This window comes from Lithobates pipiens, unplaced genomic scaffold (genome assembly GCF_037356315.1).
Source record: "Lithobates pipiens isolate NorthernLeopardFrog02 unplaced genomic scaffold, aLitPip1_a1.2 Scaffold_30, whole genome shotgun sequence".
NCBI classification, from domain to species: domain Eukaryota; kingdom Metazoa; phylum Chordata; class Amphibia; order Anura; family Ranidae; genus Lithobates; species Lithobates pipiens.
The window spans coordinates 41,029,344-41,043,271 of record NW_027507791.1 but is presented as its reverse complement, the minus strand read 5'-3'; the positions used below and the strand labels follow the sequence as shown (position 1 = coordinate 41,043,271).

Sequence of the window (13,928 nt, the reverse complement as noted above, 5' to 3'; positions counted from 1 at the left end):
CTGCTTTTGAAGGGATCGTACAATATTCTGATTGCTAGTACACAAATTTTAAAAATTAAAGTTTTCGTTTAACCACATGCCGATCAGCGCACGACGATGTACGTCGGCACAATGGCATGGCTGGGCAAACGGGTCTACAGGTACATCCCCTTTACATCACAGTATTGTAGGTGCGCAGCATACTCTGTGATTGTGCCCGTGGGTCCCGCAGATTTGATGTCTGCCGAGTGCCCGCGATCATGTCATGAAGCAGCAGAACAGGGAGAACAAGGCATTTCCCCATTCTGCCTAGTGACATGACAGAGATCTACTGCTACCTGTCACCTGGAGCAGTGATCTCTGTCATGTTGTAGTGAGCCCACCCCCCCTACAGTTCGAATCACTCCCTAGGACACACTTAACCCCTTGACCACCCCCTAGTGCTTAACCCCTTCCCTGCCATTGACATTTATACAGTAATGAGTGCATTTTTATAGCACTGATCGCTGTATAAATGACAATGGTCTCAAAATAGTGTCAAGTGTCCGATGTGCCCGCCATAATGTTGCAGTCAAGATAATCTCCACCATTACTAATAATAATTAACCACTTCCCACCCGGCCACTGCATATAAACGGCCGGGTGGGAGCTCTCTACTCCTGACAGGACGTTCCCGAACGTCCTGTCAAAGAAGCGGGATCGCGCGGGCGCGCTCCCGCGCAGCTGCGCGATCCCGATGCGCGCGTGTCCCCCGCACACGCCGCATCTCGGATCGGCAGGAGGGCAATGTAATTTGCCCTCCTGATCCGCACGATGGCTGTGTCTAATCACAGCCATCGTAAGTAAACAAAGGGGGGATGGGCGGCAGAAAACCGGTGATCGCGCCGCCACGTGCCCGCGCAGCGGCGCAATCCCGATCTGCCTGACATCCCCGGAGACCGGAGAGAAAAATAGAACAGGAGGGCCATGTGATTGGCCCTCCTGATCACATGACGACTGTGTCCAATCACAGTCGTCATGTAATGTAAATAGAGAGCAGTTGTAACTGCTCTCATCTCTTCCTCTCCTCACACAGAACCTGTCAGTGAGGAGAGGAAGAGAAATCTTTGTTTCAGCCGGGAAGATCAGTGAGTTTTCTAGCTGTTTGTCTGCTGTTTACCCACTGATCTCCCAGCTAGTGCCCCCCAAAACACAGTGTCCCCCAAAACACAGTGTCCCCCAAAACACAGTGTCCCCCAAAACACAGTGTCCCCAAAAACACAGTGTCCCCAAAAACACCTGGCACATCAGCCCGCCATCACCAGGCGCACCTGCCCGCCATCACCAGGCGCATCTGACCCGCCATCACCAGGCGCATCTGACCCGCCATCACCAGGCGCATCTGACCCACCATCACCAGGCGCATCTGACCCGCCATCACCAGGCGCATCTGCCCGCCATCACCAGGCGCATCTGCCCCGCCATCACCAGGCGCATCTGACCCGCCATCACCAGGCACATCAGCCCGCCATCACCAGGCGCATCTGACCCGCCATCACCAGGCGCATCTGACCCGCCATCACCAGGCGCATCTGCCCGCCATCACCAGGCGCATCTGCCCCGCCATCACCAGGCGCACCTGCCCCGCCATCACCAGGCGCAGCTGCCCCGCCATCACCAGGCGCATCTGACGCCCGCCATCACCAGGCGCATCTGACCGGCCATCACCAGGCGCATCTGCCCGCCATCACCAGGCGCACCTGCCCCGCCATCACCAGGCGCATCTGCCCGCCATCACCAGGCGCATCTGCCCGCCATCACCAGGCGCATCTGCCCCGCCATCACCAGGCGCATCTGACGCCCGCCATCACCAGGCCCATCTGACGCCCGCCATCACCAGGCCCATCTGACGCCCGCCATCACCAGGCCCATTTGACGCCCGCCATCAGGCCCATCTGACGCCCGCCATCAGGCCCATCTGACGCCCACCATCAGGCACATCTGACGCCCGCCATCAGGCACATCTGACGCCCGCCATCAGGCACATCTGACGCCCGCCATCTGACATCTTCCGCCCGTCAACATGACTAAAAGGTTGTACAGCGCAGAGGAGGCTTTCCAGATGCTCCAGAGTATGTCGGACGAGAGTAGCGGGGAACTCTCTCCGTCAGACTCGGATATCGATTATGAGCCAGTGGAAAGCAGTGGCTCCGAGATGGAAACCGAGGAAGATAGAATCCTAACAAGGAGAAACGGGAGAAATGAGCAGGCGCAGACATCAAACAGCAGCGCACCACTCCAGGATGATATGCAGGCATCCACCAGCAGCGCAGCACTCCGGGATAGGCAGGCATCCACCAGCAGTTCTGCAACCTTCCTTGAAGATAGGCCAGATACTAGCAACGGAGCATCCCATCAACGAGGCAGTGCCCATACTAGCCTTCAGGATGTTCTGCTGTATCCAACATGGCTGCCCGATACGTCAGTAGAACCTGTTATTCCCCTTTTTACATCCCAGCCAGGCCCTCAGATACAGACGGAAAATGTAACACCACTTTTTTATTTTCATTTATTTTTTACCAATGATCTCCTAACCGACATTGTGGAGCAATGTAATCTATATGCCAGCCAACATATAGCCAACAATCCCAGTTCTTCCTATGCCCGTCCTTTTTTTTGGAAACCTCTCACCGTGGAAGAATTTAAAATTTTCCTTGGCCTAACCCTCAACATGGGGCTAACAAAAAAAAATGAAGTCCATTCCTACTGGTCTACCCAACCGATCCACCACATGCCGGTCTATTCATCAATTATGCCCAGAAACCGTTATGAGATGATCATGAGATTTTTACATTTCAACAACAATGCCCAATGCCTCCCTCGAAATCATCCCAGTTATGATAAATTATTCAAAATTCGGCCCCTAATCAATTTTTTTTCCGCCAGTTTGAAACAGATGTTTACCCCTGATAAAAATATTTGTGTGGATGAATCCCTATTACACTTCACTGGGCGACTTGGAATACAGCAATACATGCCCAGTAAAAGAGCCAGACGTGGGGTAAAATTTTATAAGGCGTGTGACAGGGCCACGGGTTACACATATGACTTCATAATTTATGAGGGAAAAGACCGACAGCTAAACCCCCCTGGATGCCCTACCTACATGGGAACAAGTGGCAAAATTGTCTGGCAGCTGATCCAACCATTGCTTGGGAAAGGTTACCACCTATATGTAGACAATTTCTACACAAGTCTCCCACTTTTCCGCCATCTGTACCTAAAGCAGACTGTGGCCTGTGGGACAGCACGGACCAACCGCAAAGGCTTCCCACAGATATTGGTCACCAAGAAATTGAAACAGGGTGAAATGACCAGTATGCGGACTGACGAGGTACTAGCGGTGAAGTGGAGAGATAAAAAAAGAGATGTCTACATCCTTTCCACAATACACAATGACACCTTGGTGGAACTGCAAAGAAGAAAAGGCCCCATCCAGATGCCAAAATGTATCCACGAGTATAACTTATACATGGGGGGGGTGGATATGAATGACCAGATGATGCAGCCCTACTTGGCCACCAGGAGATCACTGTTTTGGTACAAGAAAGTCGCCGTTTATTTGATGCAACTGGCCATGTTCAATTCGTTTATTATTTTTTCTAAAAGCACCCAAAGTTCCCTGACCTATCTAAGATTTCAAGAAGATGTCATCACAGCCCTTGTCTATCCCCATGGCCAACCCACTCAACTAATTCGGTCTGATGCAGTAGCCAGACTCCATGAAAGGCACTTTCCCGACATCCTCCCTCCTACCCAAATAGGTCGCAAACCCCCAAAAAAATGCCGTGTGTGTACAAGTAGAGGAATTCGCCGTGACACCCGATACTACTGTCCAGACTGTCCCTCCCAGCCAGGCCTCTGCATTGGAACTTGCTATTGAAGATATCATACTTCACTAAACTATTAGTAAAGTGAAGATGATTTCTTTCCAGTTTCCACTTTCTGCCATTTCTGTGTATGACCCGGACTGTTAAATGACTATGCCTCTGCCAAACATATTTCTGCCTTCAACGTGAATTGACCTCGGCCTGTTAAATGACCATGCTTTTTGCCTGCCTCCTGAACTGATCATTTGCCCTGCCACTGTACAGCACAGGGGTCTCACATGTGAGGGGCTCCAGAAAAAGTTTTCCGAGTGGAGAAAACCTTTTTCTCCGGGTTTTTCGTTTTCTCGGATTAGGGTCTGGAGACTCGGAGGCTTCGTAGAGATCTGGGTGGGAAGAAGCCTCTACCCCTGTCCTCGGGTCTTACCTGACCAAGGCCCAATGTACAAAGTGCCGCCTGCTGCCATCTGAACTGGCCCTGCCTTTGCCTGCCACCTGAACTGGCCCTGCCTTTGCCTGCCACCTGAACTGGCCATGCCTGTGCCTGCCACCTGAACTGGACATGCCTATGCCTGAACTGCCTGCTAAACCTTGGACTGTACTGAACCATGTTCATAATTTTCCATATCTGTCTGCTGCCTGGACAATTCCTGGACATTTCCTTTGGCTGTCTAGAAAATGCTTTGACTGCTCTGGAACGGTGTCCCTGCCTGCTAAAACCACAGGTGAGCCTTTTTTTTTACCCTTTGCTCAGCAGAATGTATTTTGGTGTGTAATTCTTGGTGTGTACATGCTATATGTTAGAAGCCTGAAGGTGGTACTTGTATGTTGGGCTTCTGTATGCGGCCAGGCTGTGGAAAAGTCTGACACATGGGGTATCGCCATACTCAGGACGAGTAGCAGAATGTATTTTGGGGTGTCATTTTGGTTATGTACATGTTATGTGTTAGAAAGATCTTCTAAATTGACAACTTTGTGAAAAAAAAAATAGGTTTTCATTTTCTTTCCACGTTTTCCAAAAACTTGTGGAAAGAAATTATATGTTCAAAAGACTCATTATGCCTCACAGAATATACATTGGGTTGTTTTCTTTCCAAAATGGGGTCACTTTGTGGGTAATTCCATTGTCCTGGTGCTCCAGGGCCTTCAAAAATGTAATAGGTACTCAGGAAATGAAATGTGTAATTTATGCCTTTAGAACGCCTGATGGTGCTATATGGATGTTGGGCCTCTGTATGTTGCTAGGCTGTGGAAAAGTCTGACACATGGGGTATCGCCATACTCAGGACGAGTAGCAGAATGTATTTTGGGGTGTCATTTTGGCTATGTACATGTTATGTGTTAGAAAGATCTTCTAAATTGACAACTTTGTGAAAAAAAAATAGGTTTTCATTTTCTTTCCACGTTTTCCAAAAACTTGTGGAAAGAAATTATATGTTCAAAAGACTCATTATGCCTCACAGAATATACATTGGGTTGTTTTCTTTCCAAAATGGGGTCACTTTGTGGGTAATTCCATTGTCTTGGTGCTCCAGGGCCTTCAAAAATGTAATAGGTACTCAGGAAATGAAATGTGTTAATTTATGCCTTTAGAACGCCTGATGGTGCTATATGGATGTTGGGCCTCTGTATGTTGCTAGGCTGTGGAAAAGTCTGACACATGGGGTATCACCATACTCAGGACGAGTAGCAGAATGTATTTTGGGGTGTCATTTTGGCTATGTACATGTTATGTGTTAGAAAGAGCTTCTAAATTGACAACTTTGTGAAAAAAAAATAGGTTTTCATTTTCTTTCCACGTTTTCCAAAAACTTGTGGAAAGAAATTATATGTTCAAAAGACTCATTATGCCTCACAGAATATACATTGGGTTGTTTTCTTTCCAAAATGGGGTCACTTTGTGGGTAATTCCATTGTCCTGGTGCTCCAGGGCCTTCAAAAATGTAATAGGTACTCAGGAAATGAAATGTGTTTCATGTGTTGAAATGTGTTAATTTATGCCTTTAGAACGCCTGATGGTGCTACATGGATGTTGGGCCTCTGTATGTGGCCAGGCTGTGGAAAAGTCTGACACATGGGGTATCTCCATACTCAGGACGAATAGCAGAATGTATTTTGGGGTGTAATTACAATTATGCCTGCACCATGTGTGAGAAATAACTTGTAAATATGATAATTTAGTGAAGAAAAAAAAAATATATATATTTCTTAATTTTCCAAAGCATTGTGGGGAAAAAATTGCAACTTCAAAAAATTCACTACGCCTCTTACCAATTACCGCAGACTGTCTTCTTTCCAAAAAGGGGTCATTTGGGGGGTTATTGTACTGTCCTGACATTTTAGGGCCTCAAGAACTGAGATAGGCCATCAGTGCATTAGGATTGATACATTTTCAATTATGCATAGCATGGCTTGTAGGCTCTATAACTTTCACACAAACCAATGATCATACACTTATCAGGATTTTTTTTACCAAAGACATGTAGTAGAATACATTTTGGCCTAAATTTTCGCCAAAATTAGATTTTTTTGGTTTCTTTTAAAAGAGAAAGTAGAAAATTTGTTTTTTTTTTCAAAAAATTCGCTCTTTTTTCGCTTATATTACAAAAAATAATAAATGAAGTGGTGAATAAATACCACCAAAAGAAAGCTCTATTTGTGTGAACAAAATGATAAAAAATTCATTTGGTTACAGTGTAGCATGACTGAGTAATTGTCATTCAAAGTGAGAGAGCACTGAAAGCTGAAAATTGGTCTGGGAAGGAAGGGGGTTTAAGTGTCCTGTATTGAGGTGGTTAAATCTATTCCCTATTTTGTAGACGCTATAAATTTTGCGTAAACCAATCAATATACGATTATTGCAATTTATTTATTTTTTTTACCAAAAATATGTAGAAGAATACATATTGGCCTAAACTGAGAAAGAAATTTGGGGTTTTTATATATTTTTTGGGGATAATTATTATAGCAAAAAGTAAAAAATATTGCTTTTTTTCAAAGTTGTCTTTCTTTTTGTTTATAGCGTAAAAAATAAAAACCGCAGAGGTGATAAAATACCACCAAAAGAAAGCTCTATTTATGGGAAAAAAAAGGACGTAAATTTTGTTTGGGTACAACTTTGCACGACTACACAATTGTCAGTTAAAGCGACGCAGTGCTGAATCGCAAAAAGTGCTCTGGTCAGGAAGGGGGGTAAATCCTTCCCAGGGCTAAAGTTGTTAATCAGTACAATTGTTGTCCAAAAATACAATACAAATACACTACAACACATTAGGTCACTTCTGAATTTTTATTCTGTTGTATGAGAATTTTTGTACTTTAGCAAGCTCTTTTGTTTCTGATATGAGACTAGCATGCAAAGGAAAAAAAATGGACGATCATTCACCTGATAATCTCATTGTGTGTACCAGGCATTAAATATCAAGCCTACAACATCAAAGATCATCCCAAACTTCATCTGATAAATGGATACTTACCTCCTCCCCAGTGCCATCCCTTGCAAAAATTACATTTTTTAGCACTCTCCCCTGATAGAGCTGTGCTTCACAGTACCTTTATTCACCATGAAAAAAAATCTATAGTCTCCTGAGTGAATGACGCTAGGGTTTCCCAAACTTACGCTGCCTTCTGTTACTGTTACTGTTTTCAGAGTTTTTTGTTGCAGAAAGAGGTGCTGAAATCACCACATCAGTGATACTCATCACTGAGGACCCAGTTCCAGTTGAAGATTCAAAGGGAATGAGGACCCTGCATGTCATATAACCAGTTAGAAGACATCTGAAAAGGTAGTTATAAAAAAAAAGCATAACATACACACAGGGGGTCTCAAATGGGTCAATGTGGGAGCCTGGAGTTGGAAACTGACTGAAAGTTACAAAATCTCCATCCAGCTATCCCAAATCTTTTCCTGAGCCAAAAAATGTAGCCTTGTTAGAGTCATCAAAACGTGGCAAAAAAAAATTAGAACAAATTTAAAGTGAAAATTCACAACAAACAATAAAACACACACAAAAAATAAAAGCACACAAATAGGAGCAACGAATGAAACAAACTACCCTACACACATCCTCGAAATAAAGAAAAACTAAATTTTGCATACACAGTTTAGAAGGCAGAATTGAAAGTCACGCTTTGGCAAAATGTATTTAGTTTCCTATTACCTAACAATCAATCTATTTTGGTAGTTGCAAGACTAAAATGATTATTGCATTTCTCTGCCAGTCCTGTTATACTCACCGTAATTCCTCTATCCGGCTTGTTGGCAGAGCTTCCATCAGATCCCTGAAATGAGGACCCTCCAGATTGTTCCCAGACAGGTTCAGTTTCCTCAGTGTCTGGTTATTTCTTATTCCAGATGCCAGATGGGGGCAGGAACTGTCTATCAGGTAATTACCATTCAAACTGTAGAAGAAAATAATGGAAAAATTTTTTGTTAAAAATATAATATAAGTTTTATAGTGTAAATGTTTGTGAAATCCAGGCTGTCAAGCCCCTATAATAAAAGAAAAAAAATAGGAACTGAAGCATTATAGGCGGCACACATCCAGATCTTAACAGTAGGGTCTTTGATCTGTGAGTTCTAATTGAAGTTTAACGTGGAGTTCCACCTAAAAGTGGAAGCTCCACTTATCTGACTCCCCCCCCCCGCTGCCACATTTGGCACCTTTTGGGGGGAGCCGGTAATTGTTTTTGAGAGGTACACATCCCCACTTCTGAGAGATATTGCTGCGCTCTCTCCTACAGGCAATGGTGGCGGCAGCACCTGAGAGCCAGTGGAAACAGGATTTCAGGACAGGTAAGTGTCCTAATATTAAGACTCATCAGCTACAGTATGTGTAGCTGCTGACTTTTAGTTTTATGCTGGGGGGTGGAATTCAGTTTTAAGGAGGGAAGTGGCAGACACTTATGGAGTCCAGAAATGTATTGTGTTCTAGGTCACATTTGAAAGATATGTATTTGTACAGTCCAGAAAATGATTATGCTTTAGGGACACATTCAGTAACAACCAACTTGTAGGTATTCAAAGGGTTCCCCTTCCCCGAGGCTTGGCAAATGTTGAAGTCAAAGTTCATACTGGACTGATGAATGTATGAGCATTGGTGAGTATTTCTGGGCCCTAACCAGCATCTAGAGCAGATGTGTTTATTGTCTGAGAATACTCTACATTCATTAGTCCAGTATACACGCTGTCATCAACATTCACCAAGCTTTGGAGAAGGGGGACCCTTTAAACACCCAAAACAAGTTGATTTTTTACTGAATGTGACCTATAACAAATTAATTTCCTGGATTGTACAAATGCATTTCTGGTCTTTTCTCTCTTATACGGTACATCCATGTGCACCCAAGGTATGTGCCAACCTATGACTGTCGCTCCTTGGAAAGCTGCCTACAAAAATCTCTTTTGGACCACCAGCAAGATAACAAACAGAACAGATGATCCAGCACCCCACACTTCTAATGGACCTCCAACATTTGAGTCAAAAGAATAAAATAAATTTGTAGACTATTAAAGTGCGACCCATTCTTAAAATGCTAGCTCTGAAAGTATAAGGGCTCATGCACACTGCCGCTAAAAGAAAAGCTGCTTTTGAGCTTTTATTTCTGCATATAAAAGCTTGAAGAAGCTTGTTCTTTTTTGTGCTCTCACATTTTTATTGAGCTCCTTCAAGCTTTTTTGAACATAAGTGTTTTTTTTTCACAAACCTGTCTAGATAGTATTTTCAAAACCACTGTATAATCGAAACAAACAGCTGGAACAAAAGTTTTTGCTTATTTTCATGCATTTTTTAGCTTTTTTGAGCTATTTGGGGCACTAGTTACTTTAAAAAAACACAAGTTTGGTGGTGTGTTTTTTTCTGCCTGCATGGTTTACAAGATATGCACCCTGCATGCATCTGCTGATGTCAGCGACACATGCACTTTGAAGGTCCAGTGGATTGTGCCAGTACGGAGAACTCCCATACGCATGCAGCTCCGGTCACTCACAGTGCTGGAGCCCATGAACCTGGAAGACATGCCAAGGGAACACGTTAGCCCCTTCAGCAGTGACTGCAGGAGCTTCAATCTCAGGTAAGTATTTCATAATGTGCTAGTATGTGATGCATGTGTGCTGTTACATAGCAAGGTTGAATAAAGTCACCAGTCCATCCAGTTCAACCTGAGAGAGTGTCTACAATTGTCCCTATCCCTGTACAGTGTACACTCACATTGGTCCCTACCCTCAAGGAGCTCACAATCCAAGGTCCCCATTCATATACTAGGGCAAATTTTGGACAGAAGCCAATTGACCTACCTGCATATCTTTGGAGTGTGGGAGGAAACCGGAGTGCCTGGAGGAAGCCCATGCAGGTACAGGGAGATCATGCAAACTCCAGGCAGGTAGTGTTGTGGTTGGGATTTGAACCAGCGACCCTTCTTACTGCTAGGTGAGAGTGTTAACCACTACACCACTGTGCTGCCCCATTCCACTGTTGTCTTGCAGGTTTTTTTTTTTTTTTCAGTGGCTTACTATCACTTTAATAGACATACGTTAACCAATGTGTTTTAGATCCAATTCAGTCATGGTAATTTTAATAACTTGTGTGTCTCAGTCCTATATGTACATCTAATACAGTCATAGTAATTCCTCTATCCTAATGCCACGTACACACATCTGGACTTTCCGGCAGACTAGGTCAAGTGGAATCAGTCCGTTGGACAATCTAATCGTGTGTAGGCTAATCCGATAGTTTTTAATTTAAAAAAATCAGACGGACCTAGAAATAGAACATGTTTCAAATCTGTCCGATGGACTCAATTCCAATCGGGAAAACCGTTCGTCTGTATGCTGGTCCGACGGACCAAATACGACACAAGGGAAGCTATCGGCTACTGGCTATTGAACCTCCTTGTTTAGTCCCTTCATACGTCATCACGTTCAAAACGAACAGACTTTCGAAGAAACTCAGTCCATTTCTGTGTGGGCAAGTCCGTTCGTTCGGAAGTCCATCGGAGCTCTGCCGAAAGTCCATCAGGAAGACCGTCGGACCTAGTCTGCCAGAAAGTCCGGTCATGTGTACAGGGCATAAGACTGAGTCTCAGTCCTCGATAGATCTGACAGTCACAGTAATTTTACTCCTGTATACAGTGGTGTGAAAAAGTGTTTGCCCCCTTCCTCATTTCCTGTTCCTTTGCATGTTTGTCACACTTAAGTGTTTCGGAACATCAAACCAATTTAAACAATAGTCAAGGACAACACAAGTAAATACAAAATGCAATTTGTAAATGAAGGTGTTTATTATTAAAGGTGAAAAAAAATCCAAACCATCATGGCCCTGTGTGAAAAAGTGATTGCCCCCCTTGTTAAAACATACTATAACTGTGGTTGTCCACACCTGAGTTCAATTTCTCTAGCCACACCCAGGCCTGATTATTGCCACACCTGTTCACAATCAAGGCATCACTTAAATAGGAGCTGCTTGACACAGTAAGGTCCACCAGAAGATCCTTAAAAGCTACACATCATGCCGAGACCCAAAGAAATTCAGGAACAATTGAGAAAGAAAGTAATTGAGATCTATCAGTCTGGAAAGGGTTATAAAGCCATTTCCAAAGCTTTGGGAATCCAGCGAACCACAGTGAGAGCCATTATCCACAAATGGCGAAGACATGGAACAGTGGTGAACCTTCCCAGGAGTGGCCGGCCGCCCAAAATTACCCCAAGAGCGCAGCGACGACTCATCCAAGAGGTCACAAAAGACCCCACAACAACGTCCAAGGAACTGCAGGCCTCACTTGCCTCAGTTAAGGTCAGCGTTCATGCCTCCACCATCAGGAAAAGACTGGGCAAAAATGGCCTGCATGGCAGAGTTCCAAGGAGAAAACCACTGCTGAGCAAAAAGAACATCAAAGCTCGTCTCAATTTCTCCACAACACATCTTGATGATCCCCAAGACTTTTGGGACAACATTCTGTGGACCGATGAGACAAAAGTGGAACTCTTTGGAAGGTGTGTGTCCAAGTATATCTGGTGTAGAAGGAACACTGCATTTCATAAAAAGATCATTATACCAACAGTAAAATATGGTGGTGGTAGTGTGATGGTCTGGGGCTGTTTTGCTGCTTCAGGACCTGGAAGACTTGCCGTGATAAAAGGAACTATGAATTCTGCTGTCTACCAAGAGATCCTGAAGGAGAATGTCCGACCATCTGTTGGTGTACTCAAGCTGAAACGAACTTGGGTTCTGCAGCAGGACAATGATCCTAAACACACCAGCAAGTCCACCACCGAATGGCTGAAGAAAAACAAAATGAAGACTTTGGAGTGGCCTAGCCAAAGTCCTGACCTGAATCCTATTGAGATGTTGTGGTATGACCTTAAAAAGGCCGTTCATGCTCGAAAACCCTCTAATGTAACTGAATTAGGACAATTCTGCAAAGAGGAGTGGGCCAAAATTCCTCCAGGACGCTGTAAAAGCCTCATTGCACGTTATCGCAAACGCTTGGTTGCAGTTGTTGCTGCTAAGGGTGGCCCAACCAGTTATTAGGTTTAGGGGGCAATCACTTTTTCACACAGGGCCATGATGGTTTGGATTTTTTTTCACCTTTAATAATAAACACCTTCATTTACAAATTGCATTTTGTGTTTACTTGTGTTGTCCTTGACTATTGTTTAAATTGGTTTGATGTTCCGAAACACTTAAGTGTGACAAACATGCAAAGGAACAGGAAATGAGGAAGGGGGCAAACACTTTTTCACACCACTGTAGATGTAATGCAGTCACAGTAATTCCACAATCCTGTGTGGCTCTGTCATATATAGATCTGATACAGTCACAATAATTCCTCTCTACTGCATTTCTCAGTCATGTATTGATTTGTTATACTCACTTTAATTCCTCTATCCTGCATGTTGGAGTAGACAGAGCTGTCATGAAGTCACCAAAGTCAGGATCTTCCAAATTGTTTAAAGACAGATCAAGTTTCCTCAAGTTCTCATTATTACATATAAGCTCCATGAGATGTTTGCAGGAACTGCCTCTTAATCCATTATCTTTTAAACTGTAAAAAGAAAAAGTACGATTATTGCCTAAATTTGTGTCAAAATAACTTTTCAAGTTGCTTGCTTTTGTATCAAATCGTTAACCCAGTGGTAATCATCAACAATCATATAGTGCTTCAAATTTGCCCCCAACACTTTTAGAGGGCTGCAAAATAGCAGCTTTTTTGCGTTGGGGTGCAGTGCTTCAAGCTGAGCAGCCCATTCATAATGAACAGGCTGCAAAGCTCCTTAATACCTGAAAATGTCGGTCCTGCTGCATTTTTTGCAACTTACTGCAATGAACACTGAAAAGAAAGTTGGTGTAAAATAAGCCCCATCATTAGTGTCCATAGCCATGACCAAAGCCCCCCGAGTTGTCTGTGGATGCAATAACAACCCCAGCATTGGTGTCAACGGCCACAATATTAATCCCAACTTGTCAGAGACTGCAATAATAAACCCCTTCTTTGGTGTCAGAGATTGCAATATTAACCCCCAGCGTTGGTATCAGTGGGTGAACATATAACTCTCAGAATTGGTGTTAGTTGACACTATAATAACCCCCAGTATTGGTGATTGGTAATGCAATAATCAGCATTGGTGTCAGTAGATGCAATAACAACCCTCAGCAATCGAGTCAGTAGATGCAATAATAACCCCCAGCACTGGTGAGGCAGAGAACAGGGATCACACCTCGGCAGATTTTCTTTCCCTTCCCTGCCCACAGCTCCTCCTCCCTACACTATACATGCCCCCGTACACACAAGCGGAATCTCTGTTGGAAAAAACTTGGATTCCACTCAAGCTTGTCTTGCATACAAACGGTCACACAAAAGTTCTCTGAACTTCCGACTGTCAAGAACGCGGTGACGTACAACACTACAACAAGCCCAGAAAATGAAGTTCATTGCTTCCGAGCGTGCATCGAATTGTTTCCGAGCATGCATAGGAATTTTGCACGTCGGAATTGGTACAGACGATTGTAAATTCCGATCGGAACTTTTTCCATCCGAAAAATAGAGAACCTGCTCTCAATCTTTTTGCTGGCTGGAATTCCGCCA

General features: G+C 44.0%; 1 protein-coding gene across 1 annotated transcript in view; it reads right to left on the bottom strand.

The window, feature by feature from the left end:
- LOC143942694 (NACHT, LRR and PYD domains-containing protein 3-like) overlaps positions 1 to 13,928 on the bottom strand; it is a 70,827-nt gene that overhangs the window by 15,415 nt on the left and 41,484 nt on the right. Inside the window, exons 8-9 of the mRNA XM_077464074.1 lie at positions 12,717 to 12,887; positions 8,082 to 8,246 (exon numbers count right to left, since the gene is read on the bottom strand). Coding sequence (XP_077320200.1) covers positions 8,082 to 8,246; positions 12,717 to 12,887 — 336 coding nt within the window. The remainder of the gene's footprint in view (positions 1 to 8,081; positions 8,247 to 12,716; positions 12,888 to 13,928) is intronic.